The sequence below is a fragment of the Ziziphus jujuba genome, chromosome 1 (genome assembly GCF_031755915.1).
Source record: "Ziziphus jujuba cultivar Dongzao chromosome 1, ASM3175591v1".
NCBI lineage: Eukaryota > Viridiplantae > Streptophyta > Magnoliopsida > Rosales > Rhamnaceae > Ziziphus > Ziziphus jujuba.
In genome coordinates, this window is record NC_083379.1 from 43,354,292 (window position 1) to 43,379,881 (window position 25,590).

General features: G+C 34.2%; 4 protein-coding genes and 1 non-coding gene across 8 annotated transcripts; 2 read left to right on the forward strand and 3 right to left on the reverse strand.

Annotated features, from left to right (window-relative positions):
- Nucleotides 1-208: 208 nt before the first annotated feature.
- Nucleotides 209-2,192, forward strand: LOC107404159 (large ribosomal subunit protein eL28y-like). The gene is made up of 4 exons (XM_016011112.4): nucleotides 209-364; nucleotides 489-642; nucleotides 1,011-1,171; nucleotides 1,859-2,192. The coding sequence occupies exons 2-4, from the start codon at nucleotides 495-497 to the stop codon at nucleotides 1,997-1,999; spliced, it is 450 nt and encodes a 149-aa protein (XP_015866598.3). The 5' UTR covers nucleotides 209-364; nucleotides 489-494; the 3' UTR covers nucleotides 2,000-2,192.
- LOC112490313 (small nucleolar RNA R24) lies at nucleotides 1,474-1,564 on the forward strand. The gene has a single exon (XR_003054566.3). It is a non-coding gene; the product is annotated as a small nucleolar RNA R24 (small nucleolar RNA).
- Nucleotides 2,193-2,400: 208 nt separating the features above from the next.
- LOC107404169 (ras-related protein RIC1) lies at nucleotides 2,401-5,364 on the reverse strand. Its single transcript, XM_016011118.4, has 8 exons — nucleotides 5,166-5,364; nucleotides 4,106-4,178; nucleotides 3,639-3,686; nucleotides 3,510-3,557; nucleotides 3,347-3,418; nucleotides 3,100-3,255; nucleotides 2,868-2,971; nucleotides 2,401-2,717 (listed from the first exon to the last, which is right to left on the reverse strand). Exons 1-8 carry the CDS (start codon nucleotides 5,258-5,260, stop codon nucleotides 2,621-2,623), a joined length of 693 nt encoding a protein of 230 aa, XP_015866604.2. The 5' UTR covers nucleotides 5,261-5,364; the 3' UTR covers nucleotides 2,401-2,620.
- A 1,574-nt stretch (nucleotides 5,365-6,938) lies between these two features.
- Nucleotides 6,939-11,364, reverse strand: LOC107403849 (anoctamin-like protein At1g73020). 4 transcript variants are annotated; one of them, XM_048469226.2, is made up of 16 exons: nucleotides 10,828-11,353; nucleotides 10,587-10,656; nucleotides 10,321-10,436; nucleotides 9,989-10,115; nucleotides 9,800-9,900; nucleotides 9,630-9,721; nucleotides 9,422-9,544; nucleotides 9,058-9,321; nucleotides 8,703-8,835; nucleotides 8,505-8,618; nucleotides 8,345-8,412; nucleotides 8,106-8,236; nucleotides 7,869-7,951; nucleotides 7,662-7,769; nucleotides 7,416-7,574; nucleotides 6,939-7,262 (listed from the first exon to the last, which is right to left on the reverse strand). In XM_048469226.2, the coding sequence occupies exons 1-16, from the start codon at nucleotides 10,996-10,998 to the stop codon at nucleotides 7,104-7,106; spliced, it is 2,019 nt and encodes a 672-aa protein (XP_048325183.2). In that variant the 5' UTR covers nucleotides 10,999-11,353; the 3' UTR covers nucleotides 6,939-7,103. The 4 variants fall into 4 exon arrangements, 3 of the variants coding, with proteins under 3 accessions (XP_048325183.2, XP_015866251.3, XP_048325187.2); XM_016010765.4 differs by having other exon boundaries at nucleotides 9,422-9,526; nucleotides 10,828-11,352; XM_048469230.2 differs by having other exon boundaries at nucleotides 10,587-10,697; nucleotides 10,828-10,966.
- A 2,540-nt stretch (nucleotides 11,365-13,904) lies between these two features.
- LOC107403733 (F-box/LRR-repeat protein At2g42720) lies at nucleotides 13,905-15,726 on the reverse strand. The gene is made up of 3 exons (XM_016010650.3): nucleotides 15,055-15,726; nucleotides 14,247-14,432; nucleotides 13,905-14,132 (listed from the first exon to the last, which is right to left on the reverse strand). Exons 1-3 carry the CDS (start codon nucleotides 15,724-15,726, stop codon nucleotides 13,905-13,907), a joined length of 1,086 nt encoding a protein of 361 aa, XP_015866136.3.
- Nucleotides 15,727-25,590: the final 9,864 nt, after the last annotated feature.

The following is a 25,590-nucleotide window of genomic DNA, read 5'->3' on the forward strand; positions in this document are numbered from 1 at the left end:
AATAGAAAAGTATAATTTTCACATTGTAACATGCTTCATTTTTTTTTTTTTTTGGTTGGGTGAAAAGAAAATTGTGACATTTTTAATGTTTACATTGAAAAAAGAACTTTTAAGAGATCGAAATTGATATATATATATATATATATATTTTTTTTTTGGTAAATATAATTTACCATTTAAATAATTTATTACTTTACTATTCTATTGGGGTATAGACGTAATATATAAAAATGTTGGACGGCATTATCGTCCAAACGGTAAAAATGCAATTAGGGTTTCCGTATATAAGTTCTTAACATAAAACCCTTCTTCTTTGTAGTCTCCAAAGTCTCCTGCAAGAGCTCACGTATCAAACCCTAGACAGGTTCTCTTCGCAATTTTCCTTTTTTATTTTTCTGAGTACATATTGTTGTGCTGAAACTGTAAATATATATATAAACATATGTTGGAGGAGGTGTGTAACAGAGATAGATCTATGTGGTGTGCAGGAGGAGATGGCGACCGTACCAGGGCAGTTGATCTGGGAGATCGTGAAGAAGAATAACAGCTTTTTGGTGAAGCAGTTTGGAAGGGGCAACGCTAAAGTTCAGTTCAGCAAAGAGAGCAACAACCTCTACAATCTCAACTCCTTCAAGCACTCTGGTACTACCATGCATTTCTCTTTCTAAATATTGTTTTTTTTTTTTTCTTTTAATTAATGAAAGGAAAACCAAAGATTTAATCTTTGTGGAGTGAAAGTGAAACTTCCAGTGGAATGAGAAAGTATATATGGTTTTATGCGAGTAAAGCTTCTTTTAGGCATTCTAAGAGAAAATGAATGATTGCAACGTAGTAGATTTGAATTATTTACGATATGTTTTGATTTGTTCATCCTCATAAATTGCAAAAGCAATATTAATCTGTTCAATGGACAAGAATGTGTTTTGAGAATTTGGGCTCTTTTCACTTTATTTAATGGGAAAATTTGTTTGTTTGTTTATTCATCTTATAAGTGGGAATTGTTTGATTAGGGTTGGCAAACAAGAAAACTATCACCATTCAACCTGCTGGTAAAGAAGGTGTGTTGCTCGCAACCACCAAGACCAAGAAACAAAACAAGCCTTCTGCTTTGCTTCACAAGTCTGTTATGAAGAAAGAGTTCCGCAGGATGGCTGATGCAGTTGATAATCAGGTAAATTTAACTTCATATTTATATATAGATGTATGTATATATGCTTGGTATGTGCATGGATGTATCTGTTTAGTCTATATGGAAACTGAAGATTATTTAGAGTGGTCGATAGTTTTAAGGACCTTGTCTATTCCATCGCTGTTTGATATCTGGAAATTTGGTTTGCATGTTTTAAAAATAGTATTGTTAGTTTGAAAAAGAGATTCTATACGTGCCCAACTGAACATACCCATGGGCTATACCCACAAGCATAAAATAAAACTGGCTTAGTTCTCGTTTGAATGTGTATGGTGCCTAATTCTTCTGCGGTGATGAGCCTCTAACATGTAAGAAGATCCATCTTTAATGGTTTCTTCTATGAAATACACTTGTTACGCTTGGCTTCTGAGCACGCAATCATTTATTCTGGTTAGTGTTTTACAGACATATTCTTATTTATAGAGAGATGGAGACTAGTTTATGTTTCAGTGGGGTGCCTGTAGGCTTCGTGTTTATATTTGTATGCCTCTAAATAATTGGCCTGTGGTCTTATCTTTCTTTTTCTTTCAAAAATTTGAAATGGATTTTGATGGTGTTATGTTTGCAAGAATCTAACTCATTTGTGGTCGGCAATCACAATTTTTGCTCTTCGCATCTATCTATTTGTGTGGCTCTTAATGTTAATGCAACTCATTTTCATTCTTGCAGGTAGCCAGTAACTACTACAGGCCAGATTTAAAGAAGGCAGCCCTTTCTAGGTTGAGCGTTGTGCACAGGAGCCTCAAGGTTGCCAAGTCTGGTGTCAAGAAGAGGAATAGACAGGTTGTGAAGGTTCATGCCCGGACGTGAGAGCCAAAGAATAGACAGACTATGAAAGTTCCATGATCAGAAGAAGTGAGAGTCAGAGAGGGTTGATTAATTACAGTGTGCTTTTCCTAATTTTGAGACTTTTTTATATTTGATCGTTGGATTTGGCTTGGTGCTATCTTTTTGTTAACGTTAGATATTGAGTTTATTCAATAGCAGTATCTTTTGGTCCAAATGATCATGAAAAGAGACTTAATTTCTTTTGTTTTATAATCTTTTTCCATGTTGCACAATGTGTTAACATGTAGATTGCTAAGTGGGTAAACCTTATAGTTGCCCCTCCATCGGATCAGAGAGCAAGGTTTTTGCAAGTTGCATGTTCTCTCTCTGAAACAGTATCATAAGCGGGGGCAATCAGCCTAATAATGGACATCATGCCTATAAAACCAAAAGATAATATTAAATTAGATTTTCTCTTGAAATTGAAATGTCATAACCATGTTGATTCGATCTCTTATTGATATTTCTTTCCAAATCCAAAATAACATATAAAAAAAGGATCTATCAGGTTGAGCTTTGCACCAAGTAGTGTACACTTGAGAACTGTATCTGGTCAAATCTAAGGACCTGTGCAAAACCAAAACCGCTGTTTTTGCTGCCTAATCAAGAGGAGCAGCATGTAGCTTTCTGGGCAACTGGGCGCCCATGCATGCGCACTGTGGCAGCCTTGTTTGCGCTCATTGCTGGTTGGCTGGAAATTCTACAATGAACACAAGCCAGTGGAAGGTAATCAAACTCATATTGGTTTGACTGCTAAGAAGTTGAGAATGCTTGACTATATTTAAACCAGTTAGATCAACCATTCTGCTCAAGTTTATAGCATGCAAGCATATAAAGGGTACAAACCCACCTATTCTTTATCTCTGTTACCATAGTCGTGAAAGCCTGCTCCACATTGGTGGCGTTTTTGGCACTTGTTTCTAAAAATGGAATCCCAATTTCATCTGCAAATGCCTTTATAAACCAGAAAAAAAAAAAAAAAAAAGGTCCAGATAACATGAACGAACAAAAAAAAAAAAAAAAAAAAAAATGAAATTAGTAACAACATGCATCAAAGAGAAATTAGTGACTTAGGTATATGCCTTTGCAGTTTCATAGGAAACCGCTCTCTTCTTAATCAAGTCAGATTTGTTTCCAACCAAGAGCCTGTTCACATTTGAAGTGGTAAATTTATCAATTTCCTCCAGCCAGACCTTGACATTGTTGAAGCTTTCTTCATCAGTAATATCATAGACAATCTAGCAAAAGGGCAGCAAATCATAAAAATTCATCTGTAACATTATATAACACAAAATCTCAAATTGGTATATGAAGGAAGCAGATGCATACAACAATGCCATGTGCACCGCGGTAGTAACTGTTTGTAATTGTTCGGAATCGCTCTTGACCAGCAGTATCCCACTGAAAAGAGCAAACCCGAGATTTCATTATTAGAGGCTTAATCAACATTCGTCTTCACTCCTTAGAAATTGGAAGAACAGGATTTACTTACAATTTGGAGCTTGATGATCTTCCCTTCTTGCTCTACCGTTCGGATTTTCTAATTAGAGGAAATAATAACAGACCATGAAAACATAACACCAAAAACTCTGAAAGTATGAAATTGTCACACCGTACTTACAAAGTCAACACCGATGGTACTTATGTAGCTCTCAACATAAGAATCATCCTATAAAAATGAGATTGAAAATAATTGTCAAAATGCAGAAAATGAAGACCATACAAAAAGGAAGTCACACAAAGTTGTGTGTTCCAAACAAACATCCTTATATCCGTACAAACTGTAGCTCAATGCTTGATGTATAGAAAACCAAAAAAGAGAAATATATCAACCAGTATATAGACCGCGGATTTGAATCTTAATAACATAAAGTTCATGACATATAAGTATGCTTTCATCAAAACAAAATTTCAGCAGGTGTTGTGATATATATATATTCTTACTCTCAACAAAAAATTGTGCTAGTTTCATTCTAAAATATAAGATATTTAGCTATACCATTTACAAAACTGAACCAGACTTCTTGTGATAACTATAATTTGAATGCAAAAAGTGAAAGTTTGAAAGATGTGTAATTGAATTCCTACCGCAAATCTCAGTAGAAGACATGACTTGCCGACACCAGAATCTCCAATGAGCAAAAGTTTGAAAAGATAGTCGCTGCAACATATATATTAAAAAAAAATAAATAAATTTCCTTAGATCATCAACCATTATGTTTGTTAATTGAAATTCAAATTAGAACATAATGTCATCAAATAAGTAAAAATTCATATTCGCTCGATCTTTTTCAGTCTTTCATTTCTAGTCTTGCAATGAAGAAAACAAGATCCGCAGAAAATTACTCGAATTATATGATAGAATCATCCATACAAGTCAATGTGATCATTGTTCCTCGTTCATGTATCCCACCTTGTCCCAAACCACCTTAATGCATGAATATTGATGGATTAACAACATGCCCTGCAATTCCATCCTTGGCTTCTATTATTTCAAATAAAACAATTCCCTCTAATGCCTATTATATCCTTCCTGTTACATGCTATTGGTGTAAAAGTATGCATATTTTTTTTTCATGTTGTCCTCTATAATTTGAACTCATAAAATCTTAACCTAATCCAAACTCCAATTCCTATCCTAAGCTCAATATAAATACAGCAGCTTATTTCACCATTAGTTTCAAGTAAATAACAACATCTACGAAATTCAAGTGCCTTAGTTGCTTTCTGATTCATAGATAGACCTTCATTTATGCACTTGTCCATGGCCAAATCGACACAAAGTACTATTACATGTAGAAGAAAACAAAATTCTTCAACAACGGATTCCGAATCTTCTTCAACCAGAAGCATAATAAACAAAAATTCTCAACAGGGGAAAAACCCAGAAAATCGATTGAAAAAAAATAAAAATAAAATACTTTTAAGGCCTTTTCGTTCAACAATATCAAAAATTCACCAAAATTAGAGAAAATAATAGGTGGGTTTGATTCGAAATCCCAAATAATATCAAATAAAAAAAAAAGTCAAAATTACATATTGAATAACATGGATCATGAATGTTGTTTGTACCTATTATACATTTCCAATATATACAAAATAATATAATGCGTAAAAATAATAGTTATGATGGTATAAGAAGGATTACTATTCAGGAGTCATGGCTTGGCTTGGCCAGCTGATGAAGGAATTTCCAGATATGACAATTACGAACACCACGTAGAGAGCAGTCCCCTGTCGCATGGAATCCCAGTTTGTTGTTCACCTTTCACGGACTCGGTAGCTCTTCAGAAGTTTCTTTTGGGCCATATATGCTGGACCCAATTCACTGGCCCAAATATTGAAGCCCAATCATCTATTATATAATTGATTTCATTTTCATTTTTATACCTATATATATATATATATATATTCTTTTTTTTTTTCAGAAAAGAAAAATCCTATATTTATATCATGAAGAAAAATAATAATCTGCATGTTTTTCCAAATTTCCAAATCCCTCAAGTAGTATTGGTCCTATACCATCCCAAACTAAATTGATTTTTTATGCCACAAATAACTTGTCTGATTTCATTTGTAGGCTGGCAAACCAACAATATATATATTGTGGGTATAGTAGTATATATGATAATTAATTCGGCTTGAAAGAGATGTCTCTATACACCAATCCATAGGAAAGAAAATGCATACTTGAATCATATCAAAAATAGACAAATCTAAGTTCTTGGAAGATTATATATATAAAACATATTATTTTTCTTTTGGTTAGGCTTGACTTGGCCTGCAAGTCTAAATCCGGAGGAGTCTTTTGTCCGAGAAGCCTCTTCTCTAACCAAATCAAAGTCAACGTAATGATTCAAAATCATTGGCTGTGTTTATTATTAATCATGAAATGATTCAAAATTTTTGATTTAGTAGCACCTTTTGTTTTGATAAGAGTTTAGGAAACATACGTTTGTTTGTATTTTTACCATTTTGATTCCCTCTAATTCGAGAAAACTATTACAATAATGATTTGAGTTTTGTCAAGGCAGAAAACATGAGGAACTTTCCTAATACATATATAATATTATGTGCGAAGCATATATTCCATTTTGAGCAATATTAATAGTCTATGTAAACAACTATTACCATATAGACCCATCAATCATAGGATTTTTACATAGCCAAAAATTTGTGCCAATGAATCTACAAGTGCGAAGGAATATTAGAAAAGTCAAAGTCAAATTAAGTGATTGCCCACACGCATTAGAATACTATGTTACTTGCCATGATATACTTCTCCAACCATATAAAGCCAAGATTATCCTCTCTGTATTCTATCATTTGTAGCAGTTTCTTGGCCAGGAGGAGCCAAGAAGCAGCAGCTCAAAAAACCATGTCTATCAAGAAGACTCATTCGCTCAACAATGGCGATGCTATGAAGGTTGATGTTGCAAAGAAAGGAAGGTCCTTCGATCGTTGTTTCTCTTTCATGGAGATATCACTGGAACCAGGAAAACAGCTCAAAGATATGGATTCAGACAAACTCAAGTCTCAGATCAGGAAATGGGCTAAGGCGGTTGTTGCATATGCTCGACAAGTTAGTGGTCGTTTTGGAAGCTCTAGTGGCTAATCAAAAACCTCTCTGAAGCATGTTTTGCCTTAAAAACATGAAATTCTACGGATTGGTTGTATAGCAACTCATTTTGCTAGTGTAATTTATGTAAATATGAGTTAGACAAATTGACGAATTTGTTAATTCTTTGAATTGGTTGGATATGGCAAAAATTTGTGTATACTTCGAGGATTGGTTGGTTAGGCCGGACCCGTTGCTTGTATAGTCGGACTCAAAAGGAAATAAAGGGGCTCATATTGTTTTTTTTTTAATTTTCTGTCTACTACTGTATGTAAAATGTAATCTAGCTACAAGAAAAATGTGAAAAAAAAGAAAAGAAAATTACAAACCAGTTTCAACAAAAATTTTATACAACACGACCAATATGGAAATTCCAAAGTCATATAAGCCTTGGAAAGAACATTTTAAGCTTAAACTCCTTGTTCTCATGAGATAAAAAGTTGTCCAAAACTTAAAAAGATCCTGTCCTCACTCTTCCTTTTTCATACCAAATTCCTTTTCTACAACATGTTCCTTTTCCTCACGAGATTCCTTCTCTGCGGAGATGGACCTTAAAATCCTCTTAGAACACACGTCTTGAGCCTGTGTTGCATTTTTCATTCGGTTGGCTCTAACCCATGCAGGTTCCTACAAGAAAATCAGAATTATATGGTATTTGATCTTCCAAATAATGATGGTTAATGCTTTACTTTTTGGGGCCTTTGCATATATTAGTCATAAGAAGAAATGTGGATTCTGAAATTACAAAGCCTTTTTTTACAATGAGGAAAGTGAAATAACCTCCGGGACAAAGCGAGAGAATCCAAACTTGATCATGAGGAGAATATGCTCCATGACAAGGATTGCTGCTAGTCCAGGCTCGATTTTCCATCTTCCTTCCTCGTCGTACAGCCATGCTAAAAGTGCGCAGTTGGTGCATATTGACATAACTGTAAGAAACTGAAATTCGTACAGATATCCTCATGTCAGTAAGACAATGACTGAAACTGTCAAAGTAACATATTTTGAAATGATATATTCAAGTACCTGAAAAATGTTTAGCCAAGCTCCAATTGTTGCAGCAGCACGGGGTTGTGGCCTCTTAAACATAGTAAGCAGCTTCAATGCGTCTGTTCGGATTTCAGTGATATTGTTCTGCAATGAGCGTACCACCAACGTTCATTTACTTAATAAGAAAAAGAAAAAGAAAATTCATATAATATTACAGAATGTATCAGTAAAATCATTACATACCAAAATAGCAAAGGCAAAAGCGAGGGGAAATGCACTAGCAAACATCATAATCATGCCAAATTGCAATGCCAATTCCAAAAGATCTGCAGGCAGGTTTTGAAGGTCTAACCAGTCACAGAAATAAAAATACATAGACAGTCTCTAATTGATGCACAAAGCAGAAGGTCCAATTTGACACATGTCATTGCTAAGATGATGCCCACATCATCCTCTAGCTAAATTTAGTATCAAAATTACCATCAAATAGTCCATCTTCAATCTCCTCGCCAATACTTGCAGAGTAAGAAGGCTTCAGGTACTCTTTTTCTACCCTAGAAGAAAACTGAATTTTCCCCGATGATGATTTTTTTTCCTGCCTTTTCTTGCTTCTTGACTCCAGAAGAACATTAGCTTGTGTTCAGGTAATATACAAGCTATAATTGCATCCCATTATGTAAGAGGTCTAAGTGATGACAATAAAACAAACAGAAGCTTACCGGATTCTGTATTTCTTGTAACTATATTTTAGATATGGCAAAGAATTTTCCCAAAGGTTTTGCAACACCTGGAAAGTAATGTCCAGTTCAAGAGCATTTTAAACCACTGAGTAAGGAACTAGACAAAACCATAATGGTGAATGTTGTTTATGTATTTGACCTCAGAGACAAGAAGGCGCAGAATCAAGACTTGGCGGAGAGTTAAAAAACTACGGTGCAAAAGAGCATGGTAGAAAACTCCTATATACGATTGCATAAAATACAGACCAAACACCTGCAAGAGAAATCAAGTCTGTGAAGCATTGCCTAAATTTCAAGAACAAGAACCCAAATATACATGACACCTTCAGTTATATACCTTGTAGACCAAGCTATCAGCCCTTTTTTCTTTATTTTCGTTGTCTTCATGCTTGATGAGCTTGACAGAGATCTTCCCTCCAACTTGTGTAAGATACTGAATGGCGAAAAGATAAATGGCAGTAAGCCCGAACCTGAAAAGCAAAGATGGTAAATTTTAATTCTCAAGACACAAATCCATAAAAATTTGACAGGACATAAATGAAAATGTTCAGTATGTTTGTTGCAGAAATATTTCAAAAGCAATGTTATAGCTCCACCCCATTTACATGCAGAGCCTGAATGCTAAAATATTAAACTTGATTTAGCCATTTCAAAAAGAATAGATGTTAATACTTTTCCTTCTTGTGTCTTACTTTATAATATCAGACTCCATAACCTCGTAAGTATGAGCATAGGCCAGTTCAAATGGCAACTGGAGGCATATAATACTCAAGATAACAAGAGCATCATTTCTGAATCGCAAAAGTCGTCCAAACCACTCATTTCTTTGAAACACTTCTTTCTCTATTTTTATGTGAGCTTTTCTGACAGGCTTCTCAGCTGACTGTACAGAACTCCTGTCCATGCCCAAAAGCTTGTATCCCACGTCAGCTTCCATTGAATAACTAATCTGCCATCTATCACAAGACAGGAATATATAATAGAAGAAAGGAAAAGGGAAACAGATAAATACCAAGTTAAAATGTGAATTCGAGTTCAATAACAATGACAAGTTACCTGGCTAAAAGGGCAGAGTTCTTTCGTTTCCAGAACTGGGAAAACATTATAGCCCATAATATTATACTTACAAAGAAAATGGGGAGCACGAGTAACCTCAACGACCTAAACTCAAGAACATAGCTATTTTTATGAGAACAATTCACCAGAAAAACAAACTAAGATTAACAGCATGCAAGACATAAAAGAGACAGCATCACGGACCCACCCAAAATTGATGATCTGCAAAGTAAGCCCAAATGCAGCAGGGAAGAGCAACCACCGTGTATACATTCCAAGGAAAGCAAAATAGACCGCAATCTGCAAAAAGTAATAAATTTTTGTTCATATGTTATGCAAACTCTTAAATGAATAGTTTTTTGATAAAGCCAATTTAACCTTGGTTCCGAAGTACGAATAAATCTCATCTATTGGCTGGTTTGTGAAGTCCCACCAGTGAAGTGCCCAACTATAGAGGAGCTTCTTTCTCTTTGTTTCATCTGTCAACCAAAATTCATATTACAATTCAGAACTAAGTTGATACCAGAGCCGGCAATCTGTTCTCTCAGGTTGATAGTTAAAACATACCATGCAAAGGAAAGACTCGCTTAACAATGCCTTCTGTTTCCAACTTCTGAAGCAAACATTCCCCAACTTCCCATTTGAACTCCTTACCATCATATTTTAGAGTAATAGCTGTTTGCCTCTTGTTTTTCTGTAAAATTTAATTCATGTACCATTAACAAGAAGCAGATGCATAGTTCAAAAACAAATTTTGGTCGGTGCCCAGATTTCGTCAGAGACAGAAAAAAGATAGAGAATTTGTTTTGGATAAGATAAAAGGGCATGGACCGCTGATTGATTAAATTATAGTATAAAATCATTGCTAAATGAAATGGAATTCCATATTAGTGACTCACAATTCCACGTATTAGATGCTGATAGCAGTAAAACCGCTCACACCAACTGAACAATGAACCATCAGGTTGTCTCTCAAAAGCTTTAACTTCCTCCCAATGAAATTGTAATTCCATCCCTGAAAAGTGGCATTGCTCATTGGTTCACGAAGAAACAGTATGCTTATGATAGTTATAAGATATCGGCAATTTCAGAACAGGACAACTAAACATGAACTGAACTACAGGAAAATGAAGAATCTCAATAGAAAATTGCATCATAGTATTACCAATTCGAGTCTGTTTTGTTATTTGCAACTCGGCAGCAGCCATCCCTAAAGTCTCCAAAGATGCTGCCAGCTGAACGAGGAAGATAAATGGCAAATAAATCGTAAACAAAGCTGGACAACGAATTTAATATGTATTACATAGAATTCAAGGAGGTAAATAATGATTTTCAAATTGAAAATTCAAGGGACAGTAAAGTGTTTGTTGTAAGTATTGAAATAAATAAATAAATAAAAACTGAACCTTAATAAACTCATCAGCAACACCAAGCACTCTCTCAGCAATTAAACCCACTTTCTTGAACTCATTTACAAGAACCTCCACACAGTCAGAAGATTCATCTTCTACCTTCACAGTTCTTTTTGGAACCACAACCCCAATTTCAAAAGTAGGCTGTTCCTCAAGCACGTCCATTTCCAGCCTAACTTGGTTCCAAAACCAAGATAAAAAAATTGTCCCTGTACTTATGATTCAAGTGAAGCTTTTATTAAACTAGAAGGTGAACTTTTGCATAATTAGTCAGAAAGCCAAGTGTGTAATCGTATTTGAGATCCAATAGAAGCTTGTAACAACCAACAAAAATAGAAAGTTTTTTTTCCCGTTGAAATGGCTCAAATAGCCAACGGAATATTCCTCAGTTTAGCCATAACCAGCTATACACGGGGTTTCTAATATATGATGGGGATCAAAGAATGGTTTTATTAAAACGACTAGATGAATTTGAATCGAAAGCAAAATGTGGGTTGCCGAAAAGAAAAGAAACAGAAAACAGAAAGAGACAGAGAGAAAGAGAAAGAGAGAAGGTGAACAGGTGGCTGAGTAGTCGGATATTGGGGAAGAGCTGTTACGAGGGAAAGACACATAGGATGGAAAATTAGATGGCAGTCAGACACGTGGCTATGCAAATGGCAGTTTCTTTCGTAATTTTGGACGTGTACGCTTCCCATGAATCTATCTGGTTCTATGTAGAATCACTCAGAAAAATGATCGTTTTGAAAACAATCACACAAACAAGAATTAGTTTGCACATCTTTTGCACTATGATTTTTTACTATGATTGTTTCCATGTTGTACCATAACTTTGTGGGTTTTTTTGTATTTCAAATGCACTTCAGCCCACAGTGACTGGGGCAGTTAAATGAGAATGGCTCTTGTCATCTCACTCGCCCCGTCAGGGAATTCAAATGGATTTGCAGTTGCAGTTGATAGAAATAGATGGATGCTATCTAATTTTAATTTGATAAAATTAAAAAGGAAAAACTTAATATGATACACATAGAAAATTAATAATATACTCATCTTTTTTTATTTATCTTTAAATATAGTCAGTACATGCAACATAAACATCATAAACACCAATTTAACTTTTATTTTTTCAAAAACTTAGATTTTAGTTTTCATACTCAAACACGTGTAAAACGTGTCCGTAAATCCATCACTGTCCCAATCTCGTTATTTTCATTATCTTTGATTGAAACATCTTGGCCAGACAAGTTTATACTGACCACCTGCCCAGAATCCACCTGAAATTAAAAAAAAATAAAAAAAAATAAAAAAGAAAAAAGAAAAAAGAAAAAAAAGATTATAATTTTTTAAAAATGCAATATATTATAAAAAGAAAAAAGAAAAAAGAGATTATAATTTTTTAAAAATGCAATAGTTTATAAATAATAAAAAATAACAGCATAAGAAAACACTTACAACTTCTGCCACCCAAGTACCATCGAACGAGTAATCAACCACTATCAGTCCTTGGCATGAGAACCTCATTAAAGGAGAAAATTTATTGCTGGCAGAGTAAGGACAGCCATATCCGGGAACCATCTCAATTACAGCAGTTCTCTCACAATCTCCGCACTTAATATTAAAAAAAAAAGTATGTATATTAATTTTGTTCACATCAATCACAATATTAAAAATATTTTTTAATATATAAAAAACCACCTCCGTAACGAAGGGCTCTTCCACGGTAATAGCTACTTCCTTGTTTGTGCGAAACCCACAGTTCTCACATCTCAGCTATACAAAAAAAAGAATATATATATATATATATATAAATGAATTGAGATAAAATTTAATAGAATTCAAAGCAGTTACAAAATAAACTAAAATAATAAAGTAATAAACCTACAGTCAAAAAGTGCACAGTCTGTTTGGAGTTTAGACCATACTCAGGCTGAATATTTTTAATATTTTTTAATTGGGCACATAATTCTAAAACGAAAACCGGCATTTTTTGTTATGAGAAAATTTTTACTGTATGGAATTAGTGGAGAAAGGATATATATATATATATATATATATATAAGGACATAAAGCTTGAAAGAATGATAAAAGAGTGTGCTACGAATTTTGTATGAATGGGTAGTTTTGTATGGGTTAATTTGTATGATTAATTTTTATTCAATGAAATATGTGTGTATGATCACAAAATTAAAATAAAATGAAATGAAATAAAACAGAAAAAAAAAAATCAAGAGTGACAATAATGATTAATTTTAATAAAATTCATTTGTCAAGAATTGCATGAAGTGATAAAAAAAACATAACTCAGAAGGAAATTTGACATTTTTAATACTTTAATTTGAAGTTTATGTGTAAAACATGTAATAATTCTAAAAGATAGTGTATTTTAACCCTTTCAATTGCTCAAAACAGATTGAATACGATTACCTTTCAAAATTTCGCAAGTGCTTGACATGGTGTGAGCAACTCACCAGCGTCCACATATTAACCAAAAGACCTCACAGCGTTCGCATGGTCGGGTCTCTACACTTGGGTCCACACTGTCTACACTAACCAATGGCTCACAACCAGGACAGACAAAAATAGAAGAATATATTGTAATATTGATGTGTAAGAGCTAGAGAAGTGGCATAATAGGAAGTCACATAACCTCTATATTGCTTGGCAATATTTTTCAAGACTCAAACAGATAATATTGACATGGTGGAGGGCATGGGGTGCTTAATAATTCCCAAAATGAAGTCAATTGGCTAGTGTAAAATTATAAATATTAGAAAGCAATTAAAGGTGCATACCATAAACAATTTTTTGCTCTCTATCTTATTAATTCAATTATATATTATAGTATAAGGAAAACTAGTAACATCCATTAGGCCATTCACTTTTAAATAATGACAATTTTTTAGCAAAAATTTAAAATTTTCTTTTTATCATCCATTTAAAGAAAAATAAGAAACAATGTAAAATAATTCTTTTTTTTTTGTTTTTTTTTTTCTCTCATGGTTTAAATGATGTAATTACAAATATATTTTATGAATAGAATAAATAGAATAAGGGGTAGTATTCAATGCTTTTTAGCTACATATCTCATTTTTCTGCCATTTCAAATTCACGCTGATTATGTTGTAGAATTCTTTTTGATGTGGCTTCAACAATGGAGGAATTTTATCCCTCTCTCCTATCCAATCTATTCTCTCAATTTCAACACCATCCAAGTTGTAGTCGCGAATGCAAGGTTTAGTAAAGCTATTGAAGCGGCAAATCTTTCCTGTTTTTTTATCAAATACTTCATCGCAAAATACCTACAAAAATATACAAACAAAAATAAGACTATTATTATAAATTTTTAATTTGTCGATCATAAATATAATACACAACGCAAAAAAAAAATTATACATATATGAATTAGTACGTACCCTTATAATGTCATTATTGAGAGATGATGATGCCACGTACATGTTATCCCAGCATTGCTCCGAAAACAGAAAGCGCAACCAATTTCCAGAGCTCATTAATGAAATTGTGACATAGGGATTCAAATCTTTGAGTTCCTCCAGTATAAGGAGAACTTGTTCGCTAAATTTGTCATAGATTATCACACTCTGCAAATGTCATAGTAGTAACAAGAAATTAGAGAGCAATCAATCATAAGAAAATTTTAATAAATAACTAAAAAAGGGGTTGCAACATTAATCATATAAATAGATTAAACATATAAATAGATCAACATACCAAAGTATGACTTTCCAAAGATTGTATAGCAACTTTAAGATCTCCAATGTGAACGGTTTTTTCATATAATTCTTTTAATTTATAGAACCAAACAATATCATTGTGATTTCCAAGATGAAACTGAAATGTAGCTTTTTTTAAATTTGAAGTATTTATGGAATAAAAGGGTAATTTATTATTTATGAATTCTACTGAATGGAGATTTGGAACATCAATCTTAGTTGCAGTTCCCAGGCTCTTACAACTTTTAATTTCTAACTGTTTCAGTTTGGGATTTGAAATCTTTATAGTTTCCAAACTAAGACAATCTAAGACCAAAATTTCAAGGCCAACAAGTTTAGATATTTGATTTTGAACCCATGCAAGACTTGCCATCTTGCATAAGGTATGCAGACTTAGGAATTTCAAATTATGGCAACCTGCCAAGTCAATTTCACATGGCATAGATCTAGTCCCATGAAAGGAGAAACACTGGAGACTTGGACCTCTAACCTCAACCTTTGTAAGCTTTCCACAGTATTGAATAAGAATCATTTTGATCCACTGAAGACTTGAAACCTTAAGACTTGTCAGCATCTCACATCCCTTGATTACCAACTTCTCAAGCAAAGGACAGCTAAATATAAAATTCAGGACAAATGTATCATCCACATCCATATCACACAGAACCAAACGTTGTAGATGAGGAAGATTTATATTGCAGTACTTTCTAGAGTTGTCAAGTCCAAATCCAGATAAAGATAATTCGATTAATGTGTTGAAAGAAAAGATAACACAGTCAGGTAATTTGTAAGGTGCATTCTTAGTCTTCCTAAGGTCAATAGCAAACTCCTCAAGTCTACTACTAGTCTTAGTCACAAAATTTATCCACCGGTCAATTAGATTATCCCATTCTTCTGGTTTATAGTAGAATATTCTCAGCTTGAATGCTTGCAAACCCAGGTTTTTGGCGATGCAGTTTTGTAAAGTAGTCTCCACATATTGTTTGAAACTAATCTCTGTTGACTTAAAGTAATGTTCGGTCCTCAAATCCACATAGGGACATGATAACGCTATACTTCTCCATGCCTTGGACAAAATACTTGTTTTGGCTACGTCTCTGGGAGCAAGAAAATAAAGTACATGATGAAGAACCTGTTCAGGCAATTCAGAAATCAAATCCATGTTGACAAAATTTATTAATCTGTTCTGTGCAAGTTTACAAGCTTTTAAGACAATAATATGAAGGTTAATGACTACTTTACCTGTCTTATATTCTTAAATTCTCCTTTTCCAAGTTTGATTTGGAAAAGAGTTTCCTTCATATAGTCGAAATTCTCCTTTTCCAAGTTTGATTTGGAAAAGAGTTTCCTTCGAAACTTGGAAAAGAGTTTCCTTCATATAGTCGACCACTGTCATCATGTGTGATTAAGTTTTCCAGTATAACTCTACTTCTATATGAGAAATTATTCAGATAGATCTCACCAATTAGAAAATTATAACATAAAAATGTCGGTCGGATATTATTTTTTACCCAGCTGCAAACTTGTTGCCCAATTCGCATCCGAGCCGTGCAATAATATTTATTATAATAATAAAACAATATACATATATACAGTCAAATTAATGCGCCACTCCTTCGCAATCCTGTTATAATAATAAGATGCAAAATATTAAATATGTGTATGCGTGATCTTAAAAGGTTGCATGAGGTAAAAAATGAAAAAAATAATTTTTTTAAATAATATTTTTTGAATTTTTTCGTTTTTCCGAACCTTTTAAAGAAAGTAAGGCCAAACACAATTGTAAATTAAAGAAAAATAATGCTTTTGAATATGAGAATACATTACTGCTATAGGTCTAACCAACTGATTGTGGTTATTATAAAAAAAATAATAATAAAAAAAAATATGATAGTGGTAGGAAATCATTAGTTAGTAGTTGACAAAAGCCTAAAATCATCCTAGATTTTGGAAATAAAGTGAACCCAATAACTTCTACCTCATCAATTTTTTATATAAGAAAAGGCGAACAGCTGCTTTCAGTCAGTAAGTTTGCACTTTTTTTTTTTTTTTCCTTTTACAATGAATCTGTTTTTTTAATTTTTTGATAAAATTTTATACTTCGAATATTTTTTCCCAAGTTATACAACCTTTTTCTTCTAGTTTCTTGGATCATTTCGTTATATTTTATTTTATTGCTGCTTCATAAGGGCAGTGTGATTCAAGTATTATTTCCCTTTCAATCCTGTACGTTTATCCACATTTGGGTATCCTGCGGGCTTAATGGATGATGAACTTCGTCTACCTTTGCGTTATCTAATGGGCCAGGTTTGTGTGACATGCTTGTACACTTAAGTGGGTCCAAATGGAGGCTTTGATTCTTCCTTTCAGTCATTTTACCAATGCCAGGGCCCATATTTGCCTTTGAAGATACGTTTGGAAAGGGATTTTTTCGATAAATAGCCACTTTACAATTGCATTTTAGAAAAATAGTAAATTTTTTTATTTTTTTAAAAACTAACCAATATTTTACCCATTTGGACTAAAGTACCCTTATCTATATATATATATATATATATATTTTTTGTTCTTTTCTCTATCAAAATGCCTTTTATTTTTTTTGGTCTCGGTTTTGTTTTTTTTACTTTCCCTTTGAAAACGTTTGAAAACGCAGCTAGGGCATTTCAAAAACTACCATCCCGGCCACCATTTTCACCGACATTCGTCTCCCATTCGCCAGCATCGTCCTCGTCCATTATTGTGTCGGCAAGAGCAGTTCGATTGAGAGCTACCAGAGACAGAAGAATGCTCCTCTGTCCATAGAATGTTTTTTTTACTTTCCCTTTGAAAACGTTTGAAAACGCAGCTAGGGCATTTCAAAAATTACCATCCCGGCCACCATTTTCACCGACATTCGTCTCCCATTCGCCGGCATCGTCCTCGTCCATTGTTGTGTCGGCAAGAGCCGTTCGATTGAGAGCTACCAGAGACAGAAGAATGCTCCTCTGTCCATAGAATGTTTGCATATGGTAAAGTCCAATAAACTATTTAGTGGTTTTGTCGACACTTCGGTTTGAAAATTTTGGATAAGATGAAGATGAACTGTTAATGATTTTCTATGTATGCTTTAAACATGCCAATAGTGTATTGGAGCATTTTGGTGAAATGAAACTTGAAAAATTTGCTTGTCTTGCTGATTTATTCTATGGTCAGCTTATTTGCAGATTTTATGTGGGTTTGGATGAGACATGCTGTCTTACTTCTGTGTAGGGTTTAAAAAAACCTTTTTATTTTGAGATTCAAATTGGGACTGCATAATTAGAATTTTGTATGGCTTTGTTCCAATGCCTTGGGCTGACAAAGTTAAATGGGTTGCAGTGATGTGGAAAATTGACCCCTAATTTATCGCTACAAGTTATCTTCCTGATGATAGAAGTTGTGTACTTTGTCTTCTTGTTATCAATTCCTTTTCAGTTGTAAATTTCTCTTACTACATAATTTTAGGTATCTAAATGCATGCAGCCATATGATTGTTAATGTCCTTTGGACATCTTTCCACATTGGCTATCATTATTTGGTATGTGAACTTTATGCCAGTTAATGCTTGCGGTGTTATGTCTATTGTATCTTTTCTTTCCTCTGCATTTCCTGGGTGTTTTTGGGGTAAAAGGGAATCATCTTCCTCCTTGTTCTGAGTATTATATATCACCTCCTTTCTTTTCTTTACTTAAATAAAATGATTGGTATTTGTTTGTTCAAACTTATGAATGGACTCCTGTTTGGTATTCTTTCAGAACAATCTTGATGAACTTTTCATGCTCATGCACTTCCTTGATGCTGGGAAGGTTGGTATCTTAAACATCTAATGCAATGGCAGATATTTTAAGTTACCTTAAAATGGGTATCAAAGTTGATGTTTATAAATTCCCACATTCAGTAATTGATATTTATGCCTTGCAGTTTGGAAGTCTGGAGGAGTTTCAGGAAGAATTTAAGGATATCAATCAAGAGGAGCAGATATCTAGACTTCATAAAATGTTGGCGCCCCATCTTCTCAGAAGTATCAATCTTAGACCTTTTTCAAATGCAAATTTTTTTCTTCAGTTAATTTTTAGGTTTTATTTAATTACTGTTTGGTATTTTAGTTGTCTTGATTAGTTTATTCTTTGTGTTGGCTTTGTTTCTTGAATTCCATTGTTGTTTATAACTTCTTTTATTATTCTTATGATGTCTGAAGTCTAAACTTGTTTCCAAATTTTGGAAGAAATGGTTTTGAAAATTTTCCCTGTACAGTCTTTGAATTTTGTGATCTCTTTTAAGTTGGTAAAAGAATAATAGATCCCTTATATAAAGTTTTTAGTGTCTTGGCATAAAACTTGGTACTCAAATTTACTTAACCAATCTATGCCTGCGTGATTTTTTAGCACTGACATTTTTTGTCGAAGGGTTATTTTATTTTACTTGGACACAGCTATTCTCAGTTTTTCAATTCTTATTTTGTTTTTCCCTGGTTCCTTTATCTCTGCATTTATTCAGTGGACTAAATCTGCATTGTATGTGCATACAGGTCCCATTTGGGACCCATTCATGCATTCTGGAGGGTTTCAATGCCAATTGTTGGAAATGTAGTTTGGGGTCTATGATTTGACTGGAAAACTATCTTGATTGTTGTTACCATCGATTTATGTGAAATTGAGATTTTTCCTTTTTTGAAATCCTATGTGAAAGTGAGGTTGATGATTATGATTTTAATGACAGTGCTTATCTTATAAATATTCGTTCTTTTTATTAGCATGGACCACTGTATGTGCTGACCAGATTACATCTTTCCACTTTATTAGCTTATTAACTACCATTATTTGAGCATGCAACACAAATAAGTGTTCCTATTACTTGAACAATTTTGGTTGATTTGTGTTGAGAATTTGAACTTCAATCAAATTAGTTATGATCATTGTTGCAGTCAAGTTTTGATGGAGTCTCTCATTTCTAAGTTCATTGTACATGTCATGGTTTTTAAAGGTGTAGAAGCTAGATGATATTTTGAAAATCAATCTCCTTTCACTTTCAAGTTTGAGAGAAGAAAAAAAATTATTGCTTCCATTTTGTTGGTACAAATCAATATCACTCTTTGTTGGCTTCTCTATCCGATGGGAACCTTGCATGTGGTTTTAGATGGGTGTTTGGTGAGATGTCATTGTTGAGTTTTGAAGCTTTTTAAGTGTGGATTTCTTGCATTTCAGCTTGAACAGATTTGGCAAGTAAACTTCTCTTCCTCTTTTATCTTCTGATGATGAAACTAGCTTTCTAGTCAAATTTTATGAGGTGTGGAGTTTAATTTTTTTATTTTTATTTTTTGGGTAGAAATAACATGAACATCTAGAGCAACTAGTCCATGCCATATACGTGTGCTTTAAACCTGCATTACTAAATTAAAGCCTTGTTTTCAGTTCTTAGGCTATGTGCTCAGTTCTTTATTGTGAAGCTGTAATTATAACAATATTTGTTTTCATGGACAATGTGATGCCATGAGAGGGAGCCTTCAATCTCAACCACCCCAAATCAGTTTATCAAGTAATTTTTTATTCCAATGGTTAACTATGGAAGTCTTCGTTTCTATTTGGTTACAGGACATTGCCCGCTAAAGGATAGAACCAAGTGTCACTAAATGGTTAATTTGAATCATAGGATTTATCACAAATTGAAATCGCATACCACATCTCATGCAATGATGGGCTAATATCTTTGCTGATATGGAGTGTTTTGACTTGAGTGAATTGATTAGGCAACCAGAACAGAGATTTTAACTGGAGTGTTAGTTGTTTTTCTTGGTTTTCATGTTGAGATCTGGCTTATGACTGGTTAGACATACCTAATTGTATGGATTATATTTGTTTAAAAGGGTTTATGCTTCTTGTGGTTTTTTTCTGTTGGTGGAAAATTTCCAAATTTCTCATATGCTCTTGTTCATATGCACATCTTACACATATAATATGCTAAATTTGATTGTTGCATGGTTACTAATATTGATTTTCTATTTCTTTCAGCATTGGAGGAGCAACTGATGGACTGAGCAGAAAATTGAAGCACAAAATTTGCGATCGTGGAGTTACAAGTGTAAGCTGATAAAATTACACATACACTCACAGAGATAGATAAAGAGAGAGAGAGAGATATATAAATAGATAGAGAAGCATTGGTGGTGGTTTGTCCCCCATTAATGTAAGTTGCTTCTCTGTACAACATAGAAAATATTTTGCAAACTAATTTCGCTTTAATGTAACGAACTTATCTGAAAACCTTTAGTTGTGCTGTATTGAATGAGTTTTACAATTTTGAACCTTGTCATTATGCGTTATGCTTATAATATTATGTTATTTGGTGTGATAGAAATGTTTGTGTTGCATGGTTAGAATGTGAAATGTGAAATTAAAACTATTGTGAAGTTGTGTTTTTGTTTGAATTTCATGGGAGGTTTGAATGTGAAACCATAATATATCTATAGGTTATCCTTAGGAAGCAATGTATAATGTACACTACTAATGTATAATGTATTATGCGCTGGTTTGAAAATATTCTTTAGCCATTTTCATTATATTGTTGCACAAATCCCGTTAGGTGTATGTTATTTTGGTTCTGGAAAATTTTTCACCCCGAGGAAAATATTTTCTCTTTTTTTCCTCCTAGAGGAAAATTTTTCCTCGAGGCGGAAAATGTTTTCCTCCTGGAGGAAATGTTTTCCTCCAGGCGGAAAATTTTTTCCTCCAGGCGGAAAAATTGTCCTTCAGGCTTTTCTCGTGTCGAAAAAAACGTTTCCTCCATCTGTTATGTTTTGTTGTATTTGATTTGCAGACAAATGGATTCAGATTACCAACGAAGGTTTTGGGACTCGGAGATATCGAGGGCAAAGGTTAATTGTAGATCGAACTTCTGGAAAGCCGTGTCGGATATTAAGTTCAAGCTGACTCCAGCCCAAATAAAGAAGTTTGAGGATAGCTGTTTTGGCCACTTTTTGAAGGCCAACGAGATACAATTTAGTGGCCACATCGTCAACAGCATGCTGTATAGGCAGTGTGTTTGCGACGACAAGGACTCTATGGTATTCAATTTTGGAGGGCGTGGTTCTAGATTTACACAGAGAGACTTCACCATAATTACAGGTCTACGGTTTGGTTACGAACCCAATAGGCAGGTTAACATCTCTACTCGTATTAGTGACACATATTTTGGCGGAAAGCGAAAGGTCACTAATTCGGAGATAACCGAAGCTTTCATGACTGCACAGTGTCAAGACAATGATGAAGCCGACGATGATAGATTGAAGTTGGATTTATTATATTTCCTAGAGACGGTTCTTCTAGGCAAAGAAAGCATGGTCATCGCACCTCATAATCACTTGGAGATGGTGGACGATTTAGAGTACTTCAATAACTATCCATGGGGTACTTTATCGTATACTACCACCATTAGATCGTTGAAGAGTGCTTTTGAGCATAGAGAGTCCATGGCTTTAAACAAGTCAAAGAGTTATAGTCTTTGTGGGTTTCCTTTGGCATTCATGGTAAGTTTGTTACACTATTATTTAAAGTTTGTTACACTTGTATTTATAGTGTGTATTTCGTTACTTATTCATTACTAATTAATTGTTTGACAGATTTGGGGTTTTGAGACAATTCCTTCGTTGAGTCAAGCATTCGGAAAGAAGTTGCCGGACATGGCATTCCCTCGAATTCTTAATTGGCATTTTTCACAAGTGCCAAGATTTGAGAAGGCCACTGAAGTCTTCGATCATCGTGATGTAAGTCTATGAGTTCTTCCACTTATATGTACAAATATATATATATATATATACATTCCAACATAATAATATTATTTATACACTTTTGCAGTATTTGTATGAATATTAGTATTACTTGCTAATCACTTGATTATAATCCCTTTTGTCTTTTGCAGTATCCTGTTCATGGCTTAATGAATGTGACTGAAGTTGAGCATGCATATATCGGCAACTTGGCATGGGATGTACATCATGACAGTACTCCATACAATGTTGCACCTGTTGTTTGAGACAAGCCACCACAGGCAAGTCATGATGAAAAAGATGAAGGTATTCCACTTACAAGAAGTGGAATAAGTAAGAAACGGAAAGAGGCGTCTGTGGAAATTATGGGAAAAGGAGGGAGGCGGCGAATGGGACATAAGCCGACAGACCAGCCTTCTTCATCGACTGCAGGAGTTGCTGCTCATGTTCATGTTGAACCATCGACTCCATCCCAACCTCCAACGACTCCATCCCATGATGAGGTTTGAATAAATTGTATGAATGTTTATCTTTTTTTCATTATTGCAAGTATTAATAATTATTATTTCTTTTAGGTACCTTTGAGAGAGAGATTAACAATCCTTGAAGGTGAAGTGGCTAGTGTACGGCAAGACATTAAGGATTTACGAATCGCCATGCTTAGAGAGTTTGCAAGTTTGGACACCAAGCTTGATAAGTTAATGAAGCACCAAGGAGTGGGAGTTAGTGCTGACGGGTTGGGAGATGGGATGGACATTGAAGGGGATGAAAATAAAGAAGAGTATGGTCCCGATGCGACCCCCGTTGATAGACAGTCACAGCCATATGTTGTAGACGATGCAGGACCAAGTGTTACGATTATCGAGAAAGTGTCTCCATCAAAGTTTTCTGCCGGGAGACGTGCAAGAAAGGTAGCAGCTGCTAAGCAAAACATAGATATTGGGAGGAGGGATAGGAAGGCGGCAGCAGCTATTACAACTCCTTATAGTGTCGGAGGCTTGCGGAAAAAACTACAGCGCACTTTACCCGGTGCATCTTCTACTTTGAAGTTCGACCCATACAAACCAGTACCCACGCGACTTGTAAAAAATTTTGACAAAGTTATGAAGTCTGGTTGGGCAGCAAAGGTTGATATGGACATTTTGACTACGGGTAAAGACTTTTTCTAGTTGCTTATAAACAGTGAGAAGTGGCTGAATCACGATGTAAGTATTTTTCGATCAAGATTTTTATTTTATAATTTGATAAATTCCATAGATAGTTGTTCAACTGCATGGATGTAATTTAAAATTAACTCGTCTTTCAATGCAGCATATGGAAGTCCTGCCTTACCTATTTCGTGTACGTGCCAATCAATTTCCTGATATTTTTGATCCTAGTTTTGAGGTGCTAGATGGAGGATTTTGGGTAAGTAACGGCCAGGTGTCCTATATGTGGCTATTGTGATTTTAGATAACTAATAAATTATTTTGTTGTAGGTATACATTGAGCAATGTCATGGAAAGTTCATCGAAAATCCATCTAAGTTCCAATTCTCATACGCAATGCAAGAATATGTGCTGGGGATTCGAATGAAGGAGTTCAAGCCATGGAAATACGTAAATCATGTAATATATACATGTCCAAATTGTGTAATGTTAACTATTCATTTATTCATGTGCCTTCCTTTATTTATTGTGCTAACTGAAATTCTGTAATGTATTGACAGTTGTTGATTCCACTAAACAAGCGCAACATACATTGGGTGGTAGGGCACGTGGACTTGAAAGAGCGTCGCATGACTGTATATGATTCAGATAAGGCTGGTAACCGATACAAGGGACAAATTTATTTCCAGAAATTATGCATAATGTTACCATATTTACTGCGGTCTGCATCCTTTTATGAGCAGCGGCCGGATCTTGTAGACTCCGTTGACGAGTTTACATGTGAATTGGCACAAAATACCCCTCAGCAAAGTAACGGGTAAAACCCCTTAATACTTACATGTTTGTTGAATAAATATTAACTATTGAATATGGTTCTAATAATACTAATATATGTTATAATAATTGTTTGTTTTTGTAGTGGTGACTGTGGCATATTTACACTCAAGACCATCGAATTTTTACGTGCTAGATTACCATTGACATTCACACAAGATAACATGGAGTTCTTTAGGAAGAAATATGCATATGAGGCTTACAACAAAGAACTTAGCATATGAGCTGAGTGGTGATGCTTTTTTCTTTCCTTTTGTCATGTTTATAGATGCATATTATTTATTATATTTGACTTTTAATTGTAAATATAATGGTGGCTTATAATGTTCATTTAACAAAGATAACAATGTGGTATTGATGTAAGGATAAGTAATTGACCTTATAGGAAATGTGCCATGTTTATTTATTAGAATTCCGTTATGCACAAACGCCTTAAGAGCTCAATTGCAAATTTTAAAAAAATTTCCGCTTGTCGGAAATATTTCCTACAGGCGGAAAAATTTTTCTACTGGAGGAAAAATGGAGGAAAAACGTTCCTCCAGTTGGAAATCCCATATGAAGAAAAATTGAAGCCTCTGGATAAATTTCCGCCAGGTGGAAAAATTTTCCTCCAAGCAGAAATAGTTTTCCTCCTGTTGGAAAACATTTCCTCCAAGTGGAAATTGTTGAATAATTTTTACTCCTATTAGAAACTAATTTCCTCCACTTGGAAAATCAATTTCTAATAGATTATATAAGTTAATAGTAGGGTAAAAAAAATTGGGAGTGGAGACAAATATTATATAAGATGAAGATGGAATTAACAAAAAATGTAGTGACATTTAAAATCAATAACCATTTTAAATAAAAGAAAAATTGATATATGTTTGTTTTTATTTTCAAAATCATTTGGACATTTCATAAAATGATATGTAAACTAAAGATTGAAAATCAATTCCAGAAAGCCTCTTTTCATTTAGGATTAAATTCAAAAAAAAAAAAAAAGATTGCTAATAAATCTTCCACCGTGGAGTAGAAAATATTATATCCAATATATGAAATAATTATCAAAACATATTAAACCATAACACTAAATTAAAACTTTCTAATTTGAAGCATAAGACAATGGATTCGTACATCTCTGCCTATAATGTCCAACACCACCGCATCGACTACATCTACGTCCAATAACATCTTCACCTTCGGATGGTATGCATTGCATCCTTGGTCTACCGGCTCGCCTACGTGTCCATCTTGGTGGAAGAACAATGCGACTTGCCACGTC